General features: G+C 43.7%; 1 protein-coding gene across 2 annotated transcripts in view; it reads right to left on the bottom strand.

The window, feature by feature from the left end:
• znf423 (zinc finger protein 423) overlaps window positions 1-19,731 on the bottom strand; it is a 144,286-nt gene that overhangs the window by 58,114 nt on the left and 66,441 nt on the right. The window contains exons 6-19 of one of the 2 annotated variants that reach the window (XM_085779858.1): window positions 19,467-19,548; window positions 19,271-19,346; window positions 18,826-19,103; window positions 18,447-18,730; window positions 17,984-18,364; window positions 17,220-17,401; window positions 15,952-16,491; window positions 15,639-15,789; window positions 14,860-15,441; window positions 14,562-14,746; window positions 13,510-13,952; window positions 12,871-13,084; window positions 11,132-11,216; window positions 4,608-4,628 (exon numbers count right to left, since the gene is read on the bottom strand). In XM_085779858.1, coding sequence (XP_085635984.1) covers window positions 4,608-4,628; window positions 11,132-11,216; window positions 12,871-13,084; window positions 13,510-13,952; window positions 14,562-14,746; window positions 14,860-15,441; window positions 15,639-15,789; window positions 15,952-16,491; window positions 17,220-17,401; window positions 17,984-18,364; window positions 18,447-18,730; window positions 18,826-19,103; window positions 19,271-19,346; window positions 19,467-19,548 — 3,504 coding nt within the window. The remainder of the gene's footprint in view (window positions 1-4,607; window positions 4,629-11,131; window positions 11,217-12,870; window positions 13,085-13,509; window positions 13,953-14,561; window positions 14,747-14,859; window positions 15,442-15,638; window positions 15,790-15,951; window positions 16,492-17,219; window positions 17,402-17,983; window positions 18,365-18,446; window positions 18,731-18,825; window positions 19,104-19,270; window positions 19,347-19,466; window positions 19,549-19,731) is intronic. The other variant, XM_085779859.1, reaches the window with a different exon arrangement.

Below are 19,731 nucleotides of genomic sequence, written 5' to 3'. Positions count from 1 at the left end.
ACTTCTTTCAGTGGTTCGAACAATTATTTGTGTCCACACTGTTTTATCTCACTTGTGCTATCTTCACACTCGCAGCTGAAATAAAATACAGGTCAACCCACCCTGCTGTGTTACATCACGATGCTTTAAAAGAGTGTACAGCTGCCTCCTGCTCCCACACACATACAAACAAACTCAGCAAGCAAACACAACAATAATACGTAACTAACCACACACACACACACACACAGAAACCCAACAGACACACACATATGCACACAACACACTATGTCCCCCTTTTCCACCCAGTTCAGAGTCGGTGCCATCACCAGTTCAGAGGTGGATCAGATTGTGAACGCTTTCCAGAGCCTCATCAATATATCAGTGTATATGTCTGTGCTCAAGCACAACAACAACAATAACAGTGGATTACATTGTCTCATTGTCAAGTACTGTAGTGACTATTGTCAATGGCAGTAAGCCGCAAGAGACTAATTGGGCTCTTAACTGTGTAGCATTTGTGTGTAGTCCATATGAGTCTGACACTTCAAACGACAGGTGCAGATCGACAATTGTGGGCTTTAGAAAACTCAGATCAAAACAACAGTCAACACTAACCCTCTCTGTTGAAATTTTGCCACACAAATAGAGGTAAATAAGGTGAAACTACACAACAAATCAAACAAATAACAGGCACATTTTGGCTTTAATACCTTAAATTTTATGCTTATATCTCTTTTTCTCTTGTTTTTCTCTGGATGTGAGACACTAAACACTAATAGCTCTGTTTATTCTTTAAAAAATGGCTGTCAGCAAACGAACAAAGTGTTGTTGCTGCTGTCAAACAAGTTGGTTCGTAGTTTGTCGAAACACAGATATGCTATGTGAGTCGGCACTGGCCCTCACACGCCCTTGGCACCTTGTACCGTCTCCCTCCTCGTCTTAAATACACACAAACAGACCACCAAGGGTCTCACATACGGTATTAAGCCGCCCTAATGTTTATGTTGCATCTGCATTACTATACAGGCCCAAACTCTGCCTCCAATGCACGCACAGAATAAAGCACACACTCTCACTTGCTACCAGCTGTGACAGATGTGCCTGTCACAGGAGAAAATGAATTCAGAATAGTTAGTGAATTAAGCAGGGAGTTAATTGTTGCTTGGCCCCTGTTTATGAAGCGCATAAAGGCAAAGCGCCTTGTTTGTCTTGTGACAATTAGCCAGCAGAGATAGAGCGAGAGGAGGTGTGTGTGTCCGTATGTTAGTGTGTGTGTGTAATTGTCCTGTTCTCTTTAGCAGCTGGTGCAGCCACACCTGGACGGGTTGAGAGAAAGAGAAAGAGAGAGAGAAAGAGAGAAGGGGGGGGATAAAAAATGTGTTTGTAGGTAGAGTCCAGTATAGTAACTGTAGCTTATGTTATGTTGACAAAAACACTCACTCTAGTAAAGTGCGGTATAAAGCTTTCTATCATAGGCCGTGTGCTCAATAAGTGAACACGCACACACACACATAGACAAACACACATGAAATTACTATTTTGTGTTCTGATGCTTATCCTAGTTGGGTCTCTCCCAGTCTATTTGTCAGTGTGTCCTATTAGGTTTCCAAACAGCTTGTAATGACTGGTAATAAACAGCAGAAGAAGAAGAAGGTAAATCAAGCGAGAAGACGACAAAATTAGCTCTCCAGGGGACCACCATGCTCCCAGCCTTGGAAAACACACAAACACACACACACACACACACAAACCGAAATACACTAAAAATTCTGTCTATGTATTCATGCGCAGTCAATAAAGCCGACATTGGCGGGTTATGTGGGATAACAGACAGCAAACAGTTTCTTTTAACAGTGTCACAGGAGAAAGAAATGCACACACCAGCATGACAGAGAGGGACTGAAAACGCCAAAGACTGAACAATGCAGGGGGAGTCGATGGACTTATGAGAACGTTACACTCATAAATCATCACTTTATTCTTAGATCGTCGTTTTGAGCGCGTTCTGCTGTTTCTGCAACATTTTACAGCAATTTCCTCATTAAAATGTCTAAATGTATGACTTAATGCACTGAAAAAGAGCAGTTCAATACTTATGTAACTTTTACCATATAATGTATAACACAATCACTTTCAGTAAATGTGTTAGCAAAATTAATTAATAGTCACACACAGACATTTTTTTATTTACATGTGTCTACATATGCCCCATCTCATCGTGAATCCTCCCATCCCTCCCTTCCTTCCCTTTCTTCCCTTTCTTCTTCTTCTTCATCTAGCCCTCTGTGGCCTTCTCTCTCTCTCTCCCCCTCTCTCTCTTCGGTCCCTTGTCCCTTCATCATCACTCACTCCCTCCCTCCCTCTGGTGTCACGGCTCGCTGGCTCCAGGTGGTGAGGGAGGGAGGGAGGAAGGGATGTAGGGAAGGATGGAAGGAGGGGGAGGAAGGGAGGGAGAGAGGGAGGGATGGAAGACGGGGGAGGGCTGTCATCTGTGTTCATACCATCATGGTGCAAAGCAACATCCCGCTCAGGCCTCCAGTCAAAGTGTTTATGAATCACATTTTAATATTATTATTTGTCTGGTAAAGGGATTTAAATAACCTGCTTTGTGGTTTACGAATTTGATTTAGTACAAGGCAATTTGTCAGTACCGGTAGATTTATATTTATACAACAAAAACAAAGCAAAAGACGAAAAATTTGTTGTTGAAAACATTCTAAAAAGATTTAATAAATATTTATATCATTTTATTAAATGGTCTGATATAAAATGCAGTGTGTACCCGACATGAAGTTTGATTTGAAACAGGCCCTTCAATTGAATATTTATAGTGTTGAATGTGGTGAAAGACATAGTGACAGCCCTAGTAGTAGTAGTAGTAGTAGTAGTAGTAGTAGTAGTGTAAGTGACACATTTTTTTGGATTTCAGTGTGTGTAGGAATGGAGAGCACGTAGTGTATGAGCAGCAGTGTTTGAGGAGAGGTGCAGGGTGAGTGAGGAGTTGTGTAAACAGCCTTTACTACTACAGTACGGATAGGAAGGAACACCAACTGATCCGTGTGTTGAGAGTTAAGTACGCTCCTCTGTCGTCTCCTGCGGTGCTAAAAACTCTCTCAGACAGGACGGCCTGGGACAGGATTAGCAGTGTTCCTGCAGTACTTCATTTCAGTGTTTTCAGACTGTGTGACAAGCTGTCCACTAATAACTGCAGCGAGTGACGCTCGTTGTTCAGTTTAGCGCTGGCAGTGGCACAGACGCACACCAGCCACACAGAAGGCCAAGCAGTCCTTAGCCTTTTAGTTCAGGTGCAACAGGGCAGAAGAAAACAGCAATGTTACTCGCCGGTGGCAAAGACTGACACACACACACACACACACAGACAGACACACACACATACATGAGTGAACCGGCAACCGCATTATCCACCTCCATTGACTCTAAAAGCTTCTTATTCGCCTCATTAAGTCTTCAGTGACACAAAGTAACCACATTAGACCCTTCTCACTACTACATACACATACATACGTTTAAGTGCGTGTGTGTGCGTGCATGTGTAAAAGGGAAGTGGATGGAAGAAAGAGGACACCAGGAAGCACAGAAAGATGTGTGCACAGACACACACCAGCTCAGCCACGGCCCCTGGGACAGCTGCTTAGACAGCAGACCGACATTACTAGTCAAGCGCATCACAGATTTGACTGCAGGACTAATAGTCGGGTTGAATGCAGGTTGGCTGTTGTGAAATGGCAGATAAGCGCAACCTGCAGGTATAACCTAGCCGAGTTTATTTAATGCCTTATTCCACATTGAGGATTTCATAAAACTGTTTTTTTGGTCTGCACTCAATGCCACCATCAGATTTAGGGACCTTCAAAGAAAAAAGCTCAGATGCAGCTATTTCACTGAGGGTTATCCAGAGTGAAATGATACCGACTCCGACCAGCAGAGACAAAAATAGAGCAGTTTTCAAGTATGTCATCAACAATTTATTCTCTAAATGTTAAGGATGTGAATAAGCAAAGCTACCTAACGTTATTAGAGTGCATTGATGTAAATAGGTAAGTAAAGCTCATGCTGTGGACACATCATTAGCCACCACATTCCACAGGGAGCACTTAGATCCAGGTGAGTGGCCACTCGATACCTCCAAGGCATGTGTGTGTGTGCGTGTGTGTGCGCACGTGTGTGTGTGTGTTGTGTATGAGGTGGGAAGGAAAATGAAACATGCAGCTAGCAGCAGGGTTTGGGGTGAATGAGGTGCAATCAGGGGTAATTGGCCAAAGATTTGGCTAAAATTTGTATTTAAAATCATCTCTCCAGATTTTTTTTGATCACAGTTTATACTGTTTTAAAGTAGCCATTGATGTCTACTACTGAAAAAATGCTGAACAACGTCTGGCCTGAGGTGAGAACTAAATTTCTACTTCCACGTTTTTTTTTTTTCCACACCATGCAATGTGGCTTTAAGATTTGTGACTTGCCAATATCTGTGTTGGAAAAAATACATCTATACATATTCAAAAGCAAAAGAATGCTTATAAATGAAATGCTGATGGGCAGGCAGTGAGACAGCACTGTGCTGTCTTGCTCATAATGCGAGCTAAGGAGACAGAAAGGGGACAAACCTTGCCGACAGGTGGGCTCTTCTACATGCCATCCAATAGGCAGGTGGGAATGGGGGAGAGCGGAGGAGAAAATGGGCAGGGTTAGTAATACGTAGTGGCAACTTGTTATGTGGTGGGAGGAGTCAAAAGGCAGTATTGCAGGCAGAGTAGCTCGCTGTCAATAAAAAAAAGCCATTTTTGTTTAAAAATCAACTTAATGATCTGAAACCTTTCACCCAGTGAATGTGTTTATTTTTTGAGAGGCTCGTTAGCTAGCGCATAGCTACAGTGACATGTGACACAGTAGAGGCTTGAAGCTGACTGATCAAATGCTGCTACAGCTAAAGGCTCCAGTGACGACCAGAGAGGAGGTGAACAAAAAAAGAAAAAAGGGAGAGGAGAAGGTGGAAAAAGAAACGGAAGTCATGGTCGGGGGGAGGAACATTTCATCAAAGACAGAAACAGTGAGAGGGGACGCTGCATAGTGTTACTAGCAGGTCCACATAAGGGTTACAGTAGGTATGCTAATTGAGACTGGGCCCTAATTAGGACTAATGGACAGGGGAGTTACAGTAGCATGCTCTTTGTGGCTCTTTGTGTGTACACAGCTTGTGTTTTGTGCAGACACACATGATGTGTATGTGTGAAAATGAGCGAAAATGTTAGAGTGCGTGTGTGTGCATGTGTGTGCATGTGCATTTGAGAAGTGAGGTCTCATGCTGTGAAATCTAGAATGAGGTGATTAGTAAAGCATTAGTGGCTGCATGCAACACTCAGAACATGCTGTCAAGGACCTTATTCCTGAATGTGTTTCTGTGTGTGTGTGTGTGTGTGTGTGTGTGTGTGTGTGTGTGTGTGTGTGTGTGTGTGTGTGTGTGTGTGTGTGTGTGTGTGTGGGTGCGTGTGTGTGGGTGGGTGCGAATGGTCTTTGCCCCTTAAAGGCACAATCTTAAAATCAAATCTAATTTCAAAAATACACTAGATCAAAAATGTGACTATTTCTTTTTCATTGTGTCTTAAAATAAAGAATATCATAATTTAAATTTTTATTTATATCACTGTGAGTGTTTAACTAAATCTACAGTCAGCACTTCCACATGGATCCTATGATGACACTTTATGTCAAGGAAGCTGCTTTTTGATTCAATGTACTGCATGTCAAACTGGAACAACACTGAATTAACACACACACACCCACACACACACACACATTACACACAGAATTGTGCCTTCGCCTCACACCATTACACAGGGAGGGAACTTCTTCATGATGTGCAGCTGCACAGCAGAAAACAATAAAGGCTGCCAAAAATCGCTGCGGTGCAGTCCAAGGAGACACGCACGCATACACATAGAAACAAACACACATGCACATAGGATGAGAGGAGCAGGGAAAAGAGATACAAGGACAAAACAGACCGAGTCATGACAAACAATTAAACCTCAAAGTAAGGAATCTATTGTAATCCTTCTTGATCTGCATACTATGTCTTAATTGTGACGAACTAGAGTGAACAATTAGAGTTGGTGTGTTGCAGGTGATGTAAACTCAACCCAGAAGTCATAATATTACATTTGTTGAGTGCTGCTTTTCTGTCAAAATCAGCTGCCTGACTGGGCAGCTCCACCCGCAGAGAAACCCCCCCCCCCCCCAAAGTGCACAAAGCCAAAAACACAAATAAATACTTGCTACATTCTCCTCTCATCTCTGCTTCTTCAAGCCCACCCTCCCCATCCCACCTGCTCAGGAGTGTTGGGGGCAAGACAAACTGAACACACACAGCTCTGTGATTACACATACACACAGGTGGGATACCCCCCAACCCAAACACACACACACATGCCAGACATTTAACAAAAACCTGCATGGACAAAGAGTTATTTTTTGTCTAATAGGGATTCACTCACAAACACAGAGGCCGTGCCAGCGTCTCTACAATGAAGACACTGGCAAAAACAAATTAAATGCATAAACATGCTGTTTTAACCTACAAAATACATGAGCAAACAATTGCTCCTTTAATGCAATTTGTACATATATTATATCTAAACGAAGACACATGATGCACTGTATACTGTACTTGCCCTTAGGGTTTTGTCTCTCACACACACAAAAAAAAAAAAACCTCACATGGCAAGGTGGTACCTGAGGCAAAAACAGATAACTCAATTTCTCCCCCTTTCTCTCCTCAGTGTGTGGGAGATGGACTGAGGCTATGTGTGAATGTATGTGTGTGTTTTAAGGATGTGAAGTGTGGCCACTAACAGTAAACCAGCATTATTCCTAGATTATTATCCCTGAACAGTTATTGTACATTTTGAAGTGGTTCTGCCAAAATCACTTAATGTGAGATTGGCTCTCTGGAGGGATTTCTGTGGGACGTCACATCGCACTGAATTTGGGGTATTTTGTGAGCTTATCCACCGTAGCTCCTGTTCTAACCCTAAACCAACAGTGCAGAGGTTTACATAGTCTATGCTATTCTGACACCTGTTTGAGTCGCTCCTGTTCAAACATCTCTTAAAAAAGATCACACACAGGCCAAAGCTACAAGCTGGGAAAACGTCAATCCACACACACCGTACCCAGGCCTGTGAAATAAGCTGACAAGCAAAATGTATAGAACCATAAGAAAGCTATTGGTGAACAAACCAAGCAGTAAAAACACGTTTAAAACCGTTAACTTCAACTGTCCCTTCCACCTTCTTGCATGATTTCCCTCTCCCTCCTGTTGTGCCTCTCCTCGCTCACGTTGTGTGTCTGCCTCCAGAGCAGGGCATTGACCACATGGTGTTTTAATTAACTTGTGTGCTGTCTAACAGCCAAAACTAGCGGGAACACACACAGGGTGGGACTATACCATCACAGTAAAGCAGAACCTGGGGCTGAGAACCATTTTAGGGTCTCTCCTTTAAATATCAGCCTGTGGAACAAATACTTTAGTTCCACATCATCTTAATCATAAAAAGCGTGTATGTGTATGCAGTATAACTAATTGACTATTGTCCTCCGTGCTGTGTTCGCTGGAGCCTAAGCTCACTAACGGTGATTTTTACTCCACACCACAAGGATTCCTCTCTAGATTTCTCACTTTGACCTGCTCTTCCTCCATCTCCCTGGATGTTGTCTCTCTTTTTCTTTCTGACAGCGTAATTAACAGGACTGTGGGGTGCACCATGTATTACCCATGGAGCAATGCAACAGTCACATTACTGGACTTGATTAGGGAAGAGGAACCTCCCTCCTGTTTTCTCCCTTAACCAGTCAAACCTGTCAGGATAATGGTGACAGGTTTGTTTGACTGAAAAATAACAATCACACCTTGATTGTTTCACTTGTTTTCTTCTTCTTTGTGCACTTTCTTTTTTCTGTCGGTAGGGCGTTTCACTGAATGTGTGTGTCCTGATGACACTGAGGGACATGGTGGTGATACTGGCCATAAGTTAATGATGGTGTTGGTTAAATAAGGAAGGGGTGAATTAAGGAGAGGTATGTACTGTAACTGAATAACAGACAGAGACTAATGTGATAAGAAAGGTAACGCTTTCACAGCATCACACAGAACTGAGCCAGCTGGTGTGTACTGTATTGGCAAGATGCACGTTCACATCGTGAGCCTACAGGAGTCCACAACATATGTAATTAGTTTTCTTAATATGGTGAATTTATGACACTGTGGTTTCACTTTGTTTTGATACACAACAACAGGTGGAGCCTGCAGAGAATTGTAAACTGCTGTCTCGACACAACACAACAGCCATAATAAATCCTTAATATTCAGACTTTCAACTTACTGGGGATGAGAAGATAATGAGATTTATATTTTGTAATGTGCAACACTCAACAATGGTATTGGGTAAAATGAAGTCAAGTGAAAAGAGTGAGAAAATCTGATAGCCCCTTTTCTTTTTTCTTTACCAGATACACTGAATGTTGTTCCAGTTGAGGCAAATTGAAATGTATATTTGGCATTGACTTAAAGGTAACTTGAGTTGATGTTCAGTGGTAGAGACGAGGATCGCTGCACTTTTGAGGGACCTCTTGTCGCAGGTTCAGAATTGAAAATGTTATCCTTGCTGGACAGAGGTAAATCCTGGGTCTGGGCGTCCTGCTGTGCCACAAAGCTGACTACATAAGCCCTTTAGAGAAGCCAGTGATTTGTTTTGTTTTGTTTTTTTGTTTTGATGGCAATCAAACCTTTTACTCCTGACTGTCCACTGGTGATCTGATAACAAAAAGGACACATGTTGACACAAGCGTTGATAAAGCAGAGTTCAAGTAACTGAGAGGCCTGCAGTGAAAGTGAGAAAATAAAAGAATAAAAGACAGGAAAAATTAAATGTGCATAGTCTCTCTTTTAATTTCCTCACCACCAATGGTTTTGCACCAAATGAGATCTTTTTCTGATTTGCCTCCTTATTCATTAACGGGTGGGGAGGGTTGTAGGAAATATAATAATAGGAACTGGGCAAGCTCTTAAAAATAATCTGCCTCAATTTCATAATTAATCTGTGCTAGCTTTTCACATAATTAGCATGTTAATTAACCCAAAACTGCCACCACTGTGTGGATCTGTGTGTGTGCGTGCATGTGTGTGTGTTCTTGTTCTTGTAGCTCAGTGGGGACTTTAACCTGAATGCACGCTAACCCATGCAGACTAATGTAACCGTGGCAACAAGAATTGAGGGTTGAGATTGAGGTTTTGGGGTTAGGGTCAGAATTAGATTTAGGGAAAGGGTTATGGTTGGGTTTCTTTGCGATGATTAAGATTTGGGTAGGTGTAGGCACGGGATAGGATAGCGGACAAGACTGTGTGTGTATGTGTGTGCGTGTGAGAGAGAGAGAGAGAGAGAGAGAGGGGGCATAGGGCAAAAACTGAAAGGAGCTTGTTTCAGTAATGCAGTGAAGAGTGGAGAAGACAGACAAGCAGGGAGGAACCGTAGGTAAAAGACAGTAGAAACTATACTAAGTGTGTGTGCTTTTATGTGGGTGGAGTGTGTGCATGTGTGGGAAAGCTTTGTCCCTGTGTTTGTGTATCCGTGATTCTGTGTGTGTGTGTGTGTGTGTGTGTTTGAGACAGAGAGTGTATGAATGTGTGAGAGTGTGTGGACCACAGGGGAAAGAAGTAAAAGTTACTCCAGCTGTACTTCTGTTTCAATTCTCTCTCCTAACGTCTCCAGACATTACTAGATGACTCAGAGCGATGTCAGCACTCTCACACACACACGCATACACACACGCATAGACTCTTGCTCTACTTCAGTTTCCTACACACACACACACACATACACCTACACACAACTCAGAGTACATCAGTGACTCTGGGATTGTCTGTCAGGTCTGTTGTGGGGCTAAGGGCGGGGGTAGAGAGCGTTTGTTCCCCTGCACAACTCTCGGGCCCACCTCGTTAATCTCCGTGACGACAGAGATGCTAAGGCAGCATTAGTAGCGAGCAGAAAAAACTGTCACAGGGGAAGCTCATAAAAGAACATGGACTCCAAAATAAAAAGGTAGTTGCAGTTAAACACAATTTTTTAGTTTAACACACATGTGCCACTGAGAACAGGTGCTTTCTCTCTCTCACACACACACACACACACACACATTTCTACAGACTCTGTTCTCAGCCTTTACCAGGTGATAAGTGGATCAAAATGAAAAAGCTGAACATCCCTCTGGCAGCTCTGGATCTGAATCTTTTGCATTAGTCGCTCTCATGCAAAAAAACAGCTGGCCAGACACACAATTAACACGTGTTTGCAATCTCTTAGTCACGCACATACTCTGCAGTGCATTTTGTTTCTGACCACACGGCACATTGTTTCAGGAGTACCGCAGTATAACTGGGGTTTCAATGTCCAAGTCAATCTAAAAAAACATTATTTTAAACCAAGATTGTTGGTAAGTGCCTGCTGAGCTTGTTGTTCTGCTGCTGTTGCGGCCTTTGCAGACAGTAATACAGAATACCAGTCACTGACACGTAGCAACAGAAAACATATTTAAGTTGAGAGCACCAAGATACTAATTATTTTGATGTATAACAGACATTGAAATATGATGCAAAATGTCATTCGTTGTCACCCTGGAACTCCTCTAAATGCAGTAAAATAACCACAATACAACCCAGATGAAGGTGTGCATGGATCTGTCTATCACCTGCATGCATAGCCAAGCATTTCATGTTTGAATGATTATACAAACGTGTTGTCACTTTTGTTCTTGAATAAAAAGTTTTCTTTCACACTCAGTGTAGAAAGTTTTATCTCCAACCCTCAGTGGAGCAGGTAAGTGACAAATCGCACAACAGCTGGTCCAGGAAGCGCACAAGTCAAAAAGAGCTCTTCACTTCAGCTGTCTGTCTCACACCTCTGTGTCTATGTTAAAATAAATGTGTGTGGGAAGAACTCGGCGGCAGTGTGGCTGTGCGACTGAACAGAAAGGCTAAATAAGAGATGTGACATTCACAGTCATTAGGATAACACAGACACAGTCTCACACACACACACACACATATCACACAGAGAAAGAGCAGTGCCTCACTCACCGATCATATGATTTGCGACGTGTATCTGGATCTCTCGCTCCGTCTCAAACGTCATTTGGCATTTAATACACTGGTAGGTCTTTTTCTATAACAAAGAAACACAAACGCCAAAACATTAACTTTGGTTTTATTACAAAAACGAATATTTATATTGAGCACGTTAAATGCGTACATCACCATTAAAAAATAATATTATGTTATTAGTCAATATAAGTATAAGTTATTTATTACACCCAAGAGTGGAATAGTTTGTGTGAAAAGGCATAACAACTCTTTGCTTGCAAAAAAGGAGAGAATGAAAGTAAATAACCCCCCAGGCTCATAATTAAGAAGGTGTTTGAGAACAGCAATAACAAGGAGAAAGCGAAAACATTTTAAGATATTTAATGTTTGAAAAATGTCAAACATTGGAAAAAATATTTAAAAATTTGTCTTTAAAATTGCATCCATACCCTTTCCCTTAGAGTCCTCAACATATGATACTTCTATGCCCCACACAAAGTCTCACATTAATCAAGCAACACTGAAAACGCAAATCTTTGGAGACTTGGTGAAAGGAAGAGGAGGTGGAAGTTACACACACACACACACACACACACACACACAAGTAAGACCTCTGCAGAGAAAGAGAGAGACAGAAATTAATAAGGGAGGGAGTGAACGAGAAAAAGATTAAGGGAAGGAGCAATGAAACAGAAACAGAAGAAATGAGTGTGTAAGAAAAGAAGACAAGAGAGAGAGAGAAAGCGATACAGAAAGAGCCAGAGAAACAAGGGCGAGAGATACAGAAACAAAGAGAGAGAGAGAGAGGCAGAGGCTCTGCTTATCCATTCATAGCACACAGCGATCACTCATGCACAAACACATACAAAATACACAAAGGCCCCACTTCCACTATCTCTCTGCTGCTTCAGCCTGCTAGACTGAGTACACACACACAGACACACACACAGACACACACACACACAGAAATCCTACTTTGTCTTCTTTGTGCTGTTAGACTAAGCAGAAACAAAGGTGCAGGTAAGACAGAGGTTCCCTGGGAACTGTCTCCAACACACACACACACACACACACAACCACAACCATACACACACATACACACAAACACACACACATCCTAGCACACACCCTCACACACATAGACACGCGGCAGGTCCCGGGGAGCCTGACTGTCAATATCAAGTAGAGCGAACAGCTCCCACAATGCCTCAGCACGCCCCAGCCGCAGGACCCAGTGGGGCTCAGCTGACACACACCGACATACACACATGCACACGTATGCAAGCTACAGACACAAAAGCAGCAGCACGCATCAACACCTCACGCACACACACACAACTCATGGAAACATACAGTCAGCAGGATTTTTGAGTCTCTTGCACTCCTGAAAATGTCTCCATCTGTTAAATGCTGTTTATCTTATTTACATGACTTTCAAATGCAACGCTGCCATCATCATGGTGCGTAATGTCTCGTCTACTGCACTGCACTGCATGCTCGGTCCTGCTAATTCTATTGGTTGGTTGCATGTAGGAAAACTGAAATATTAATATTCAAGATGCAAACCTTGCAAACTTTTTATACAACATCTATCCACATTACCATACTTCTCCTTGTAGGAAGGAGTAATAGCAAAGACTTGGTTTTAGAGGTCTTCAGGAGACAAGATTCATTCAGCATTTTATATTAAATCATTTATGTATCCCTCAGTATCATCTAGGTCTTCTGTGTCTCACCTTCGGCGCAGGTGAAGCCTCGGCCTTCTTTCCTGCTGCGCTGGTTTCGGGGCTGACCTCGGGGTGATCTGCCTGGACGTGACTCTCCAAGTCTTCCAGGGATTCAAACTTCACCCCACACTCTGGACACCTCAGCCCGACTATGGTCTTCTCTCCCTGCGTGTCTCCAGGCGTGACAGCTCCTCCCTGGTTCGGGCTCTGGCCGTTCGTGCCCCTGATTTGATTGAGAATTTGTTATAATTTCAGATGAATCGAGCAATCAGCAAGAACTACAGGTGCACTCTGTTGCACCGGAGAAAACTGTAATATATGAACATTTATGTTTGTGAAAGCATAAATCACTGCACACAACATTTTAAGAGAACATAAACAGAACAAGGATTTTTTTTCTCCAGGTTTCCATTAGTCTTAGTTTAACATGTGCATTGACCTGCTGTCAAAGAGTCAGTTCTTCAATACCAAGATAGAAAGATATACTAAATTATAAATATTATAATGTCTACTGATTTTAGTGTGTCAGCCTGTTACAAGTAGTCACTGTCGACTGTAATCTACCTAGTTAAACTGTCATGAAGTGTTGAAGAGGCTGAAGGGTTACCATGGTGATTGGGTTTAAACTCCATTAAGACATCACCCTACCTGTTCATGCAGCCAGCACAGAGGCCATAAGGTAGGCCGTTGACATCCAGCTTCACCAGCTCCCCTTTGTTTTTGAACTCCTTTAGGCAAAAGGCGCATTTATACAGCTTGTGTTGCTGCAGCTGCCCGTTAGGGGATGAAGAGGCTGAGCCGTTCCCTCCGCATCCTCCTCCTCCTCCTCCTCCTCCTGCTCCGTTCCCACCTACTCCTCCAACCCCTCCAAGTCCAGAGCCAGTGGAGAGCTTCTGCATGTGGAAGGTGCCGTGGATCTTCAGCTCCAGGGTGGAGGTGACGGTCTGCATGCAGACCACACAGCGGAAGCCGGTGAGGGAGTTTCGGAGGTCCGGGTGCATCTGGCAATGCTCTATAAACTCTTCCTCACTCTGCAGGGGCATCTTACAGATTCGACAGGTTCCTGTATCCAGGCTCTTACTATGGGTCACCTGGGGGGGCACACAGGAATCATCAGTATAATCAGGAAAACACTAATGCTTACATCTGTTATCACAACATAGATAAAAGAACTTTTAAAAAACAACAATATTCATCCTACACAAACTCAATGGTACTTGAAAACCCCTATTTATTATTATTAGTGTTTTTTTATTGTTTTGTCTAGAAATCGTGTTTCTGTAAAAATATGAGCCTTCCAAAGTCTTTTACATAAACATAATAAGGTTCTGTTGCAATAACTGACTATAGCTGCATTACACAATAGGCAATTTTTTTTTTAAATATGCAAACATTTTTCTGTAGTGTGGTGCAGCGCAAATTGCCTCTCATAGGACAATTTAACTTTTATTTTTTCAAAGCAGCCAAAGAAGTTTCAGGATCAAAAGACAGGTACAGAGACAGACAGCAGCAAAATGTAACACAAGAGAAAAGCAAAATGTGTTTCTGCGCAAACATCTGTGTTGTTATACCTGTGAGGCATCCACACTACATTTGTTCTCTCTGCACAAACCTCTCAATTACATGCCTAAACACCGCTGGAAAGAACATCCAAACATGTAACTGTACATACACAGGGTGGAAAGAGGTAGCAGAAGTACCTTGTGTTCAGTGAGGGTTAGCAGAGAGGGGAAACGCTCGCCACATATCGGACACATGTAGTGTTTTGTGGGGCCACGGTGCGTCTGCGCGTGCTCGCGAAGCCCGCTCTCTGAGAAGAAAGTTCTCGAACACACGTTGCACTTGTGGTTCCCTTTGATGAAGTCTGCCTTCTTCTTTCGAGAACCTGGTTGCAAAATTACAATGGGCATTATTGAAATAGTATAATGATGAACTTAACTACAACAACACCTTCAAAACAATAAACGCGGACGAGGAAGAAAAGGAACTAGTCGTTACCAGCATCATCATCTCCTGGTCGGATGTTGTGGTCACGCAGCCGGTGGTTTTGAAGCAGGGACTCCATGGTGTAGGCCGCTCCGCAGATATCACAGGCGTACATGGGCTCTGAATTGTCCAGCTCCTCTTCGCCCCCGCTTGCCTCGTGGCTGTTGACTGTGTCTGCCCCCTGGCCTGCTCCTCCTCCTCCCACTCCTGCACCCTTCAGCAACATGTTCTGCAGGTCGGCCTGTTCGGCAGCGACCACCGATGCTCTTTCAATGACACTTGCGCCTCCGTTTCCACCGCTCCCTCCTCCCCCGCCTCCTCCTCCTCCTCCTCGTTTGGAGGACTGCGCCAGCCCATTGGGCGTCCCATTTTGGCTCCCACTGCTCCCTGTGCCACCTCCGTTGCCGGTGATGTTGCCGCCATCAAAGATGCAGTGTTTCTCCCTCAGGTGTCTTTCTAGCAGTGAGATGGCGTGGAAGGCTTTGCCGCAGAAGCGACATGTGAACTTCTTGCTGTGTGTAGTGATGTGACATTGGAGCTCTACTTCTGTTCCAAACGTCTCCCCGCAGAAAATGCACTTTCGAGGTTTGAGACCTGTGAGACGAGGAATAAGTTCAGATATGTAGATTCAAGCTGAACCGACTCTATAATACTGCTGTCAAGAAAATCCCAACCTCTGCTCATCTTTATTATGTGTTCTGTTTTATTATTAAAATCGTGATTATTATGCATTTTTCTACTTTTCTGATGAAAGTTAGCTACAGTATGACCCAAAGAAAGGTTCACCATACCTGCTCCAAGTCCCCCTGGGAGGCCTGACCTTTGGCCCAGATGGTTATGCTTAACATGCAGCTGAAGATCAGTCTCCTTCCTGAAGTCCCAGGCACAGGCTGTGCAGCGAAACAGCTTCTTCTCATTGCTATGCTTCACTGCCAAATGCACCTGGAGGAGAGCAGGTCAAAGAAACAAGTGCTTTAATATAATTAACTTCCACAGGTGTTTTAGGGATGTATTCAGCTGCCCATCTACCTTATGTATGTTTTCTTTATAAATTAAAAAAAAAAAAAAATATTGCAAGCCACTTTAAGACACTGTCTCACTCACCTGTATGGAGACCTTTGAGTCAAAGACCTCCTGGCAGAGGGTGCAGTGGTACAGGACAAATGTGTGCATGTCCAGCAGATGTTTCTGCAGGTCATCCACCGAGGAGAACTGTTTATCGCAGCTCTCACACACATACTGGGTCGACGTGGTGGTGTAGTGCACTGTCAGGTGTTGAAGCAACGCCTCCTGGGATTCAAAGTCCTCCTTGCTGCACTGAGGGCAAGACTGGCGCCTCAGCAGCATCTCCAGGTGCGACTTCAGGTGGGCCTGGAAACCTTCAAAGCTGGAAAATCGCAGGTCACACTGGTTGCACGGGTAGTCCCCGTTACTCCCCATTGAGGGGGTGGAGTCTCCTCCAAGTCTGTGGCGTTTCGGCGAGGAGATCTCTACGTCAGAAGAGGCTGGGCTTAAGTCCGCAACCTTCGCCTGCCGTTTGTTGTTAGCCAATGGGATGTTCTTGTGGTTCTCCTTTATGTGCTTGGTGAGCTTGAGGAGTGAGCCGAAGATAGGAGAGTTGGTGCAGTAAGGGCAGGAGTAAACCTGTATATGGACAATAACTCTTAACACCTTTAAAATGATAGCACATTCACATGTACTGTCATTAATTCTTTAATCAGTAACGGAGATCAGAAGAAAGATAAAAGAGCAAGACAGCCAGATACAAACACAGGCTATAAATTATACTCTTCCCCCATAACTCTGCAGGCGCACATATAAAAAAGACCGAGGTTTAATACATCAATTATTAGCAGACAGTGAACACAACACAGTCCCGTCTCTTCTCGACTTTTAGTTTAGTGAGAACATAGGAAAATTTGTCACTCATGCATAATAAAAGAACAGTCTGGAGCAGAGCAGCAGCGTGCAGGCGCTTTTTTCTATATACAATTATTGCCCTGCATCAGTGATCAAGAACCAAGAAGTAAAAAATTTAGTCTGCAACTTCCATCCTGCTCCAATTATGTGTTGAGCACAGCATGAACTATGGGGTCAAGAGGTAAGATGCACATTTATTCAGAGTAACTGCAGCCTCATTAATTGCAGACTAGGCATAGAAAAAAAAGTCATGTAGTTATAAAAGGTTTTCTCTTACATGTACAAAATTGTGACGTAAATCACTTTACACTTCATCAGGCTAATGAGTAGGTACAGAACATTCCTAATTAAACAGCAAAAAGCTTATTGCTAAGTTTATTCTATCAGTTCATTATGGTTAAGAGGTTGTTTGTACAGTAAAGGGTAAACCTTGAGTAATTTTGGTTTCTCACCTCCATAAAGGACTGAGATGCACTCTGTAGTACAGGAGACTCCAGTTTGGCCACCACCCCTCCAGACACAGCTCCACCGCCTGCAGCCGAGCTGCAGTGTGTCTGCTGGATGTGTTCTGTCAGCGAAGACTCCGTCAGGAATCCCATAGAGCACTGGTTACAGAAGAACGCATGGTTCCCCTCTACAACAGACGGTGGACAGAGTTAGGGGTGGTTGCAGTAACCCACAATAGAATAGAAAAGAAAAGAAAAAAGAAAAGAAAAGAATAGAATAGAATAGAATAGAATAGAATAGAATAGAACAGAATAGAATAGAATAGAACAGAATAGAATAGAATAGAATAGAATAGAATGTCAAGTACACGAAAAACATAACATATCACATACCAACCAAAAGTCAAATAAAAAATACATTTACACATTAAAAGCTGTGTTCAAAGACAACAAGAACCAGGTAAGGGCTGAAAAAGAATAAATAGATATAAAGTGCTGTGTATCTGCCTTTACTGATTAAGATATTTTTTTTGGCAACAGGATTTTGTCTTTGTTGTGACGCAGCACTGCTCTCTGTCCGAGAGAAATTTCTCCTTCGGGAGACCAATAAATGATTTTGACTTTGACTTTTGACTTTGATTTGACAAATACTAATCCCAAAGACAACCATGCTCTACATTACCAAAGCCTCTGGTTTAGCCTTTGTCCGCCTGGAAACACTGACGGAATAAAAAAGACAACAACAAGAGCAGCACCCTTCAAAAACACACCTAATGTGGTGGAACCTGCCACAATCCCACCAGGCAGGCAGTGGCACACTCGGATGTGTTCCTGCAGAGAGTTGATGTCTCCAAACATGTCTGGACAGTAGTTGCAGTGAAACGCTGTGACATTAGTGAACTGCAGCAGTGGGAAAGCTGCCGCCGCCGTCCCCGCAGTTCCACCGCTGGCACGGTGAGCTTTGCGAACATGCTCGTTGAGGTTGTAGAGCGTTGGCAGAGTGTCCAAGCAGAGTTGACACGTATGGCTCTGCTGCGGCTTATCTGCATGGATGGTCTTTAAGTGGATCTCCAACACGGCCAGACTGTGGAAGTCTCTCTTTGAGCAGTAAGGGCAAGAGTATGTCACTTTTCCCCAGTTCCCTCCTCCTCCTGTACAGATGGACACAGAGCTTACTATCGGATCAAGAGATGTAGCTGTGCTGGTTATTCTGTAGATGTGTGACCTTCATACCTCCAGCTTGATGGCCCAGGCTTATCGCAATCTCTTCCACCGTATCGGCGCCTCTCCTGCGGCCTCGTTCGCTGCCCTGGCTGGGTTTTAGCGTAGAGTCGGGCGTGGAGCCTCTCTCCAGGCTGGCGCTGGAGTCCGGAGTGGCCGAGCTCATGGACGCCACGCTGCCCAGTGCAGGGTCAGGGCTGGCCGCGCTGTGATTGGAGGAATCGGGCTGACGATGGCTGTCTAGGTGGCAGTAGACGTCCTCCACAGACGGGAACTGTTCTGAACAGACGGGACATCTGGGGAAACAGAAAAAGAGCAGCGGACTCTTAGTTTCATTCCAGCATTTCACATGACTGTCTGAAAAACGCTAGAAAGCAACACTCGGCAGTACTTGTGTTTGCGGTTGGCATGCTGTGTTTCAATATGTGTGAGGAGAGAAGCCTCATCCAGAAAGATCTCAGGACAGTGGATGCATTGTAGGTCAGCTCTGTCAGACAGCTGGGGGTGTCTGGTCAGGACGTGTTTCTCTAGCTCCTCAGTCTGGCTGAACGTGTCCTCGCAATAGTCACACATGTACAGGTCCTGCTCCAAGTCGCCATCTCCTCCTCCCTTCTTCCCTCCGTCCTTCTCACTCCTCAGTGCAAGATGCTCTCTGTTCTTGCGGTGAGCCTGCCAGAGTCAGAAAGTGGTCAAGCTTTAAAGCATGGGCAGCAAAATATTCTCTCTGAATGTGATCTCATCTTTGGAAATTACTTTTCTTTTTCAATTCTGGAAATATTAAGCACACAAGCAGCAATAGAAAGAAGAAAAGAGTAAATATATAATCAACTCTTCACCTGCATGTGGCTCTGCAGTGATGAGGTGGAGGAGAAGCCACGTTTACACACACTGCACTTAAACGGTTTGCTGGAGCTGAAGGTGTGAATTTGAAGAGAAAAGCAGTCACAGATCAGACTCAGAAAAAATTAAGCGTGAATCTAAAGCAATGTCTAAGCACAGTGTTAAACCATGAGAAGATCAGAGGCAGTTTACCTGTGTGTCTTGAGATGGATCTTCAGGTGATCAGAGCGAGAAAATGCAGCTTCACACTCCTGACAACTATACTTCTTGTCTCCTGTATCCGTTGACAGACAGAGACGGCAACTTCAGAGAGCAGTTTCATTGTGGATGTTACAAACATCTCAGGCTGTTAGATCATGTTGATGCCAATGACACACAGAGCGTGTTGCCATGACTGGAGGAAAATCTGAAAACTCAGGTGTTACTCTGATTCTTCCTTCATTTTTCTTTTTTTACA

Source organism: Trachurus japonicus, chromosome 6, assembly GCF_045865225.1.
Source record: "Trachurus japonicus isolate A0001 chromosome 6, Traja_1.0".
Classification (NCBI taxonomy): domain Eukaryota; kingdom Metazoa; phylum Chordata; class Actinopteri; order Carangiformes; family Carangidae; genus Trachurus; species Trachurus japonicus.
Note: the sequence above shows the minus strand (reverse complement) of the source record. Positions and strands in the feature narration are given on the sequence as shown.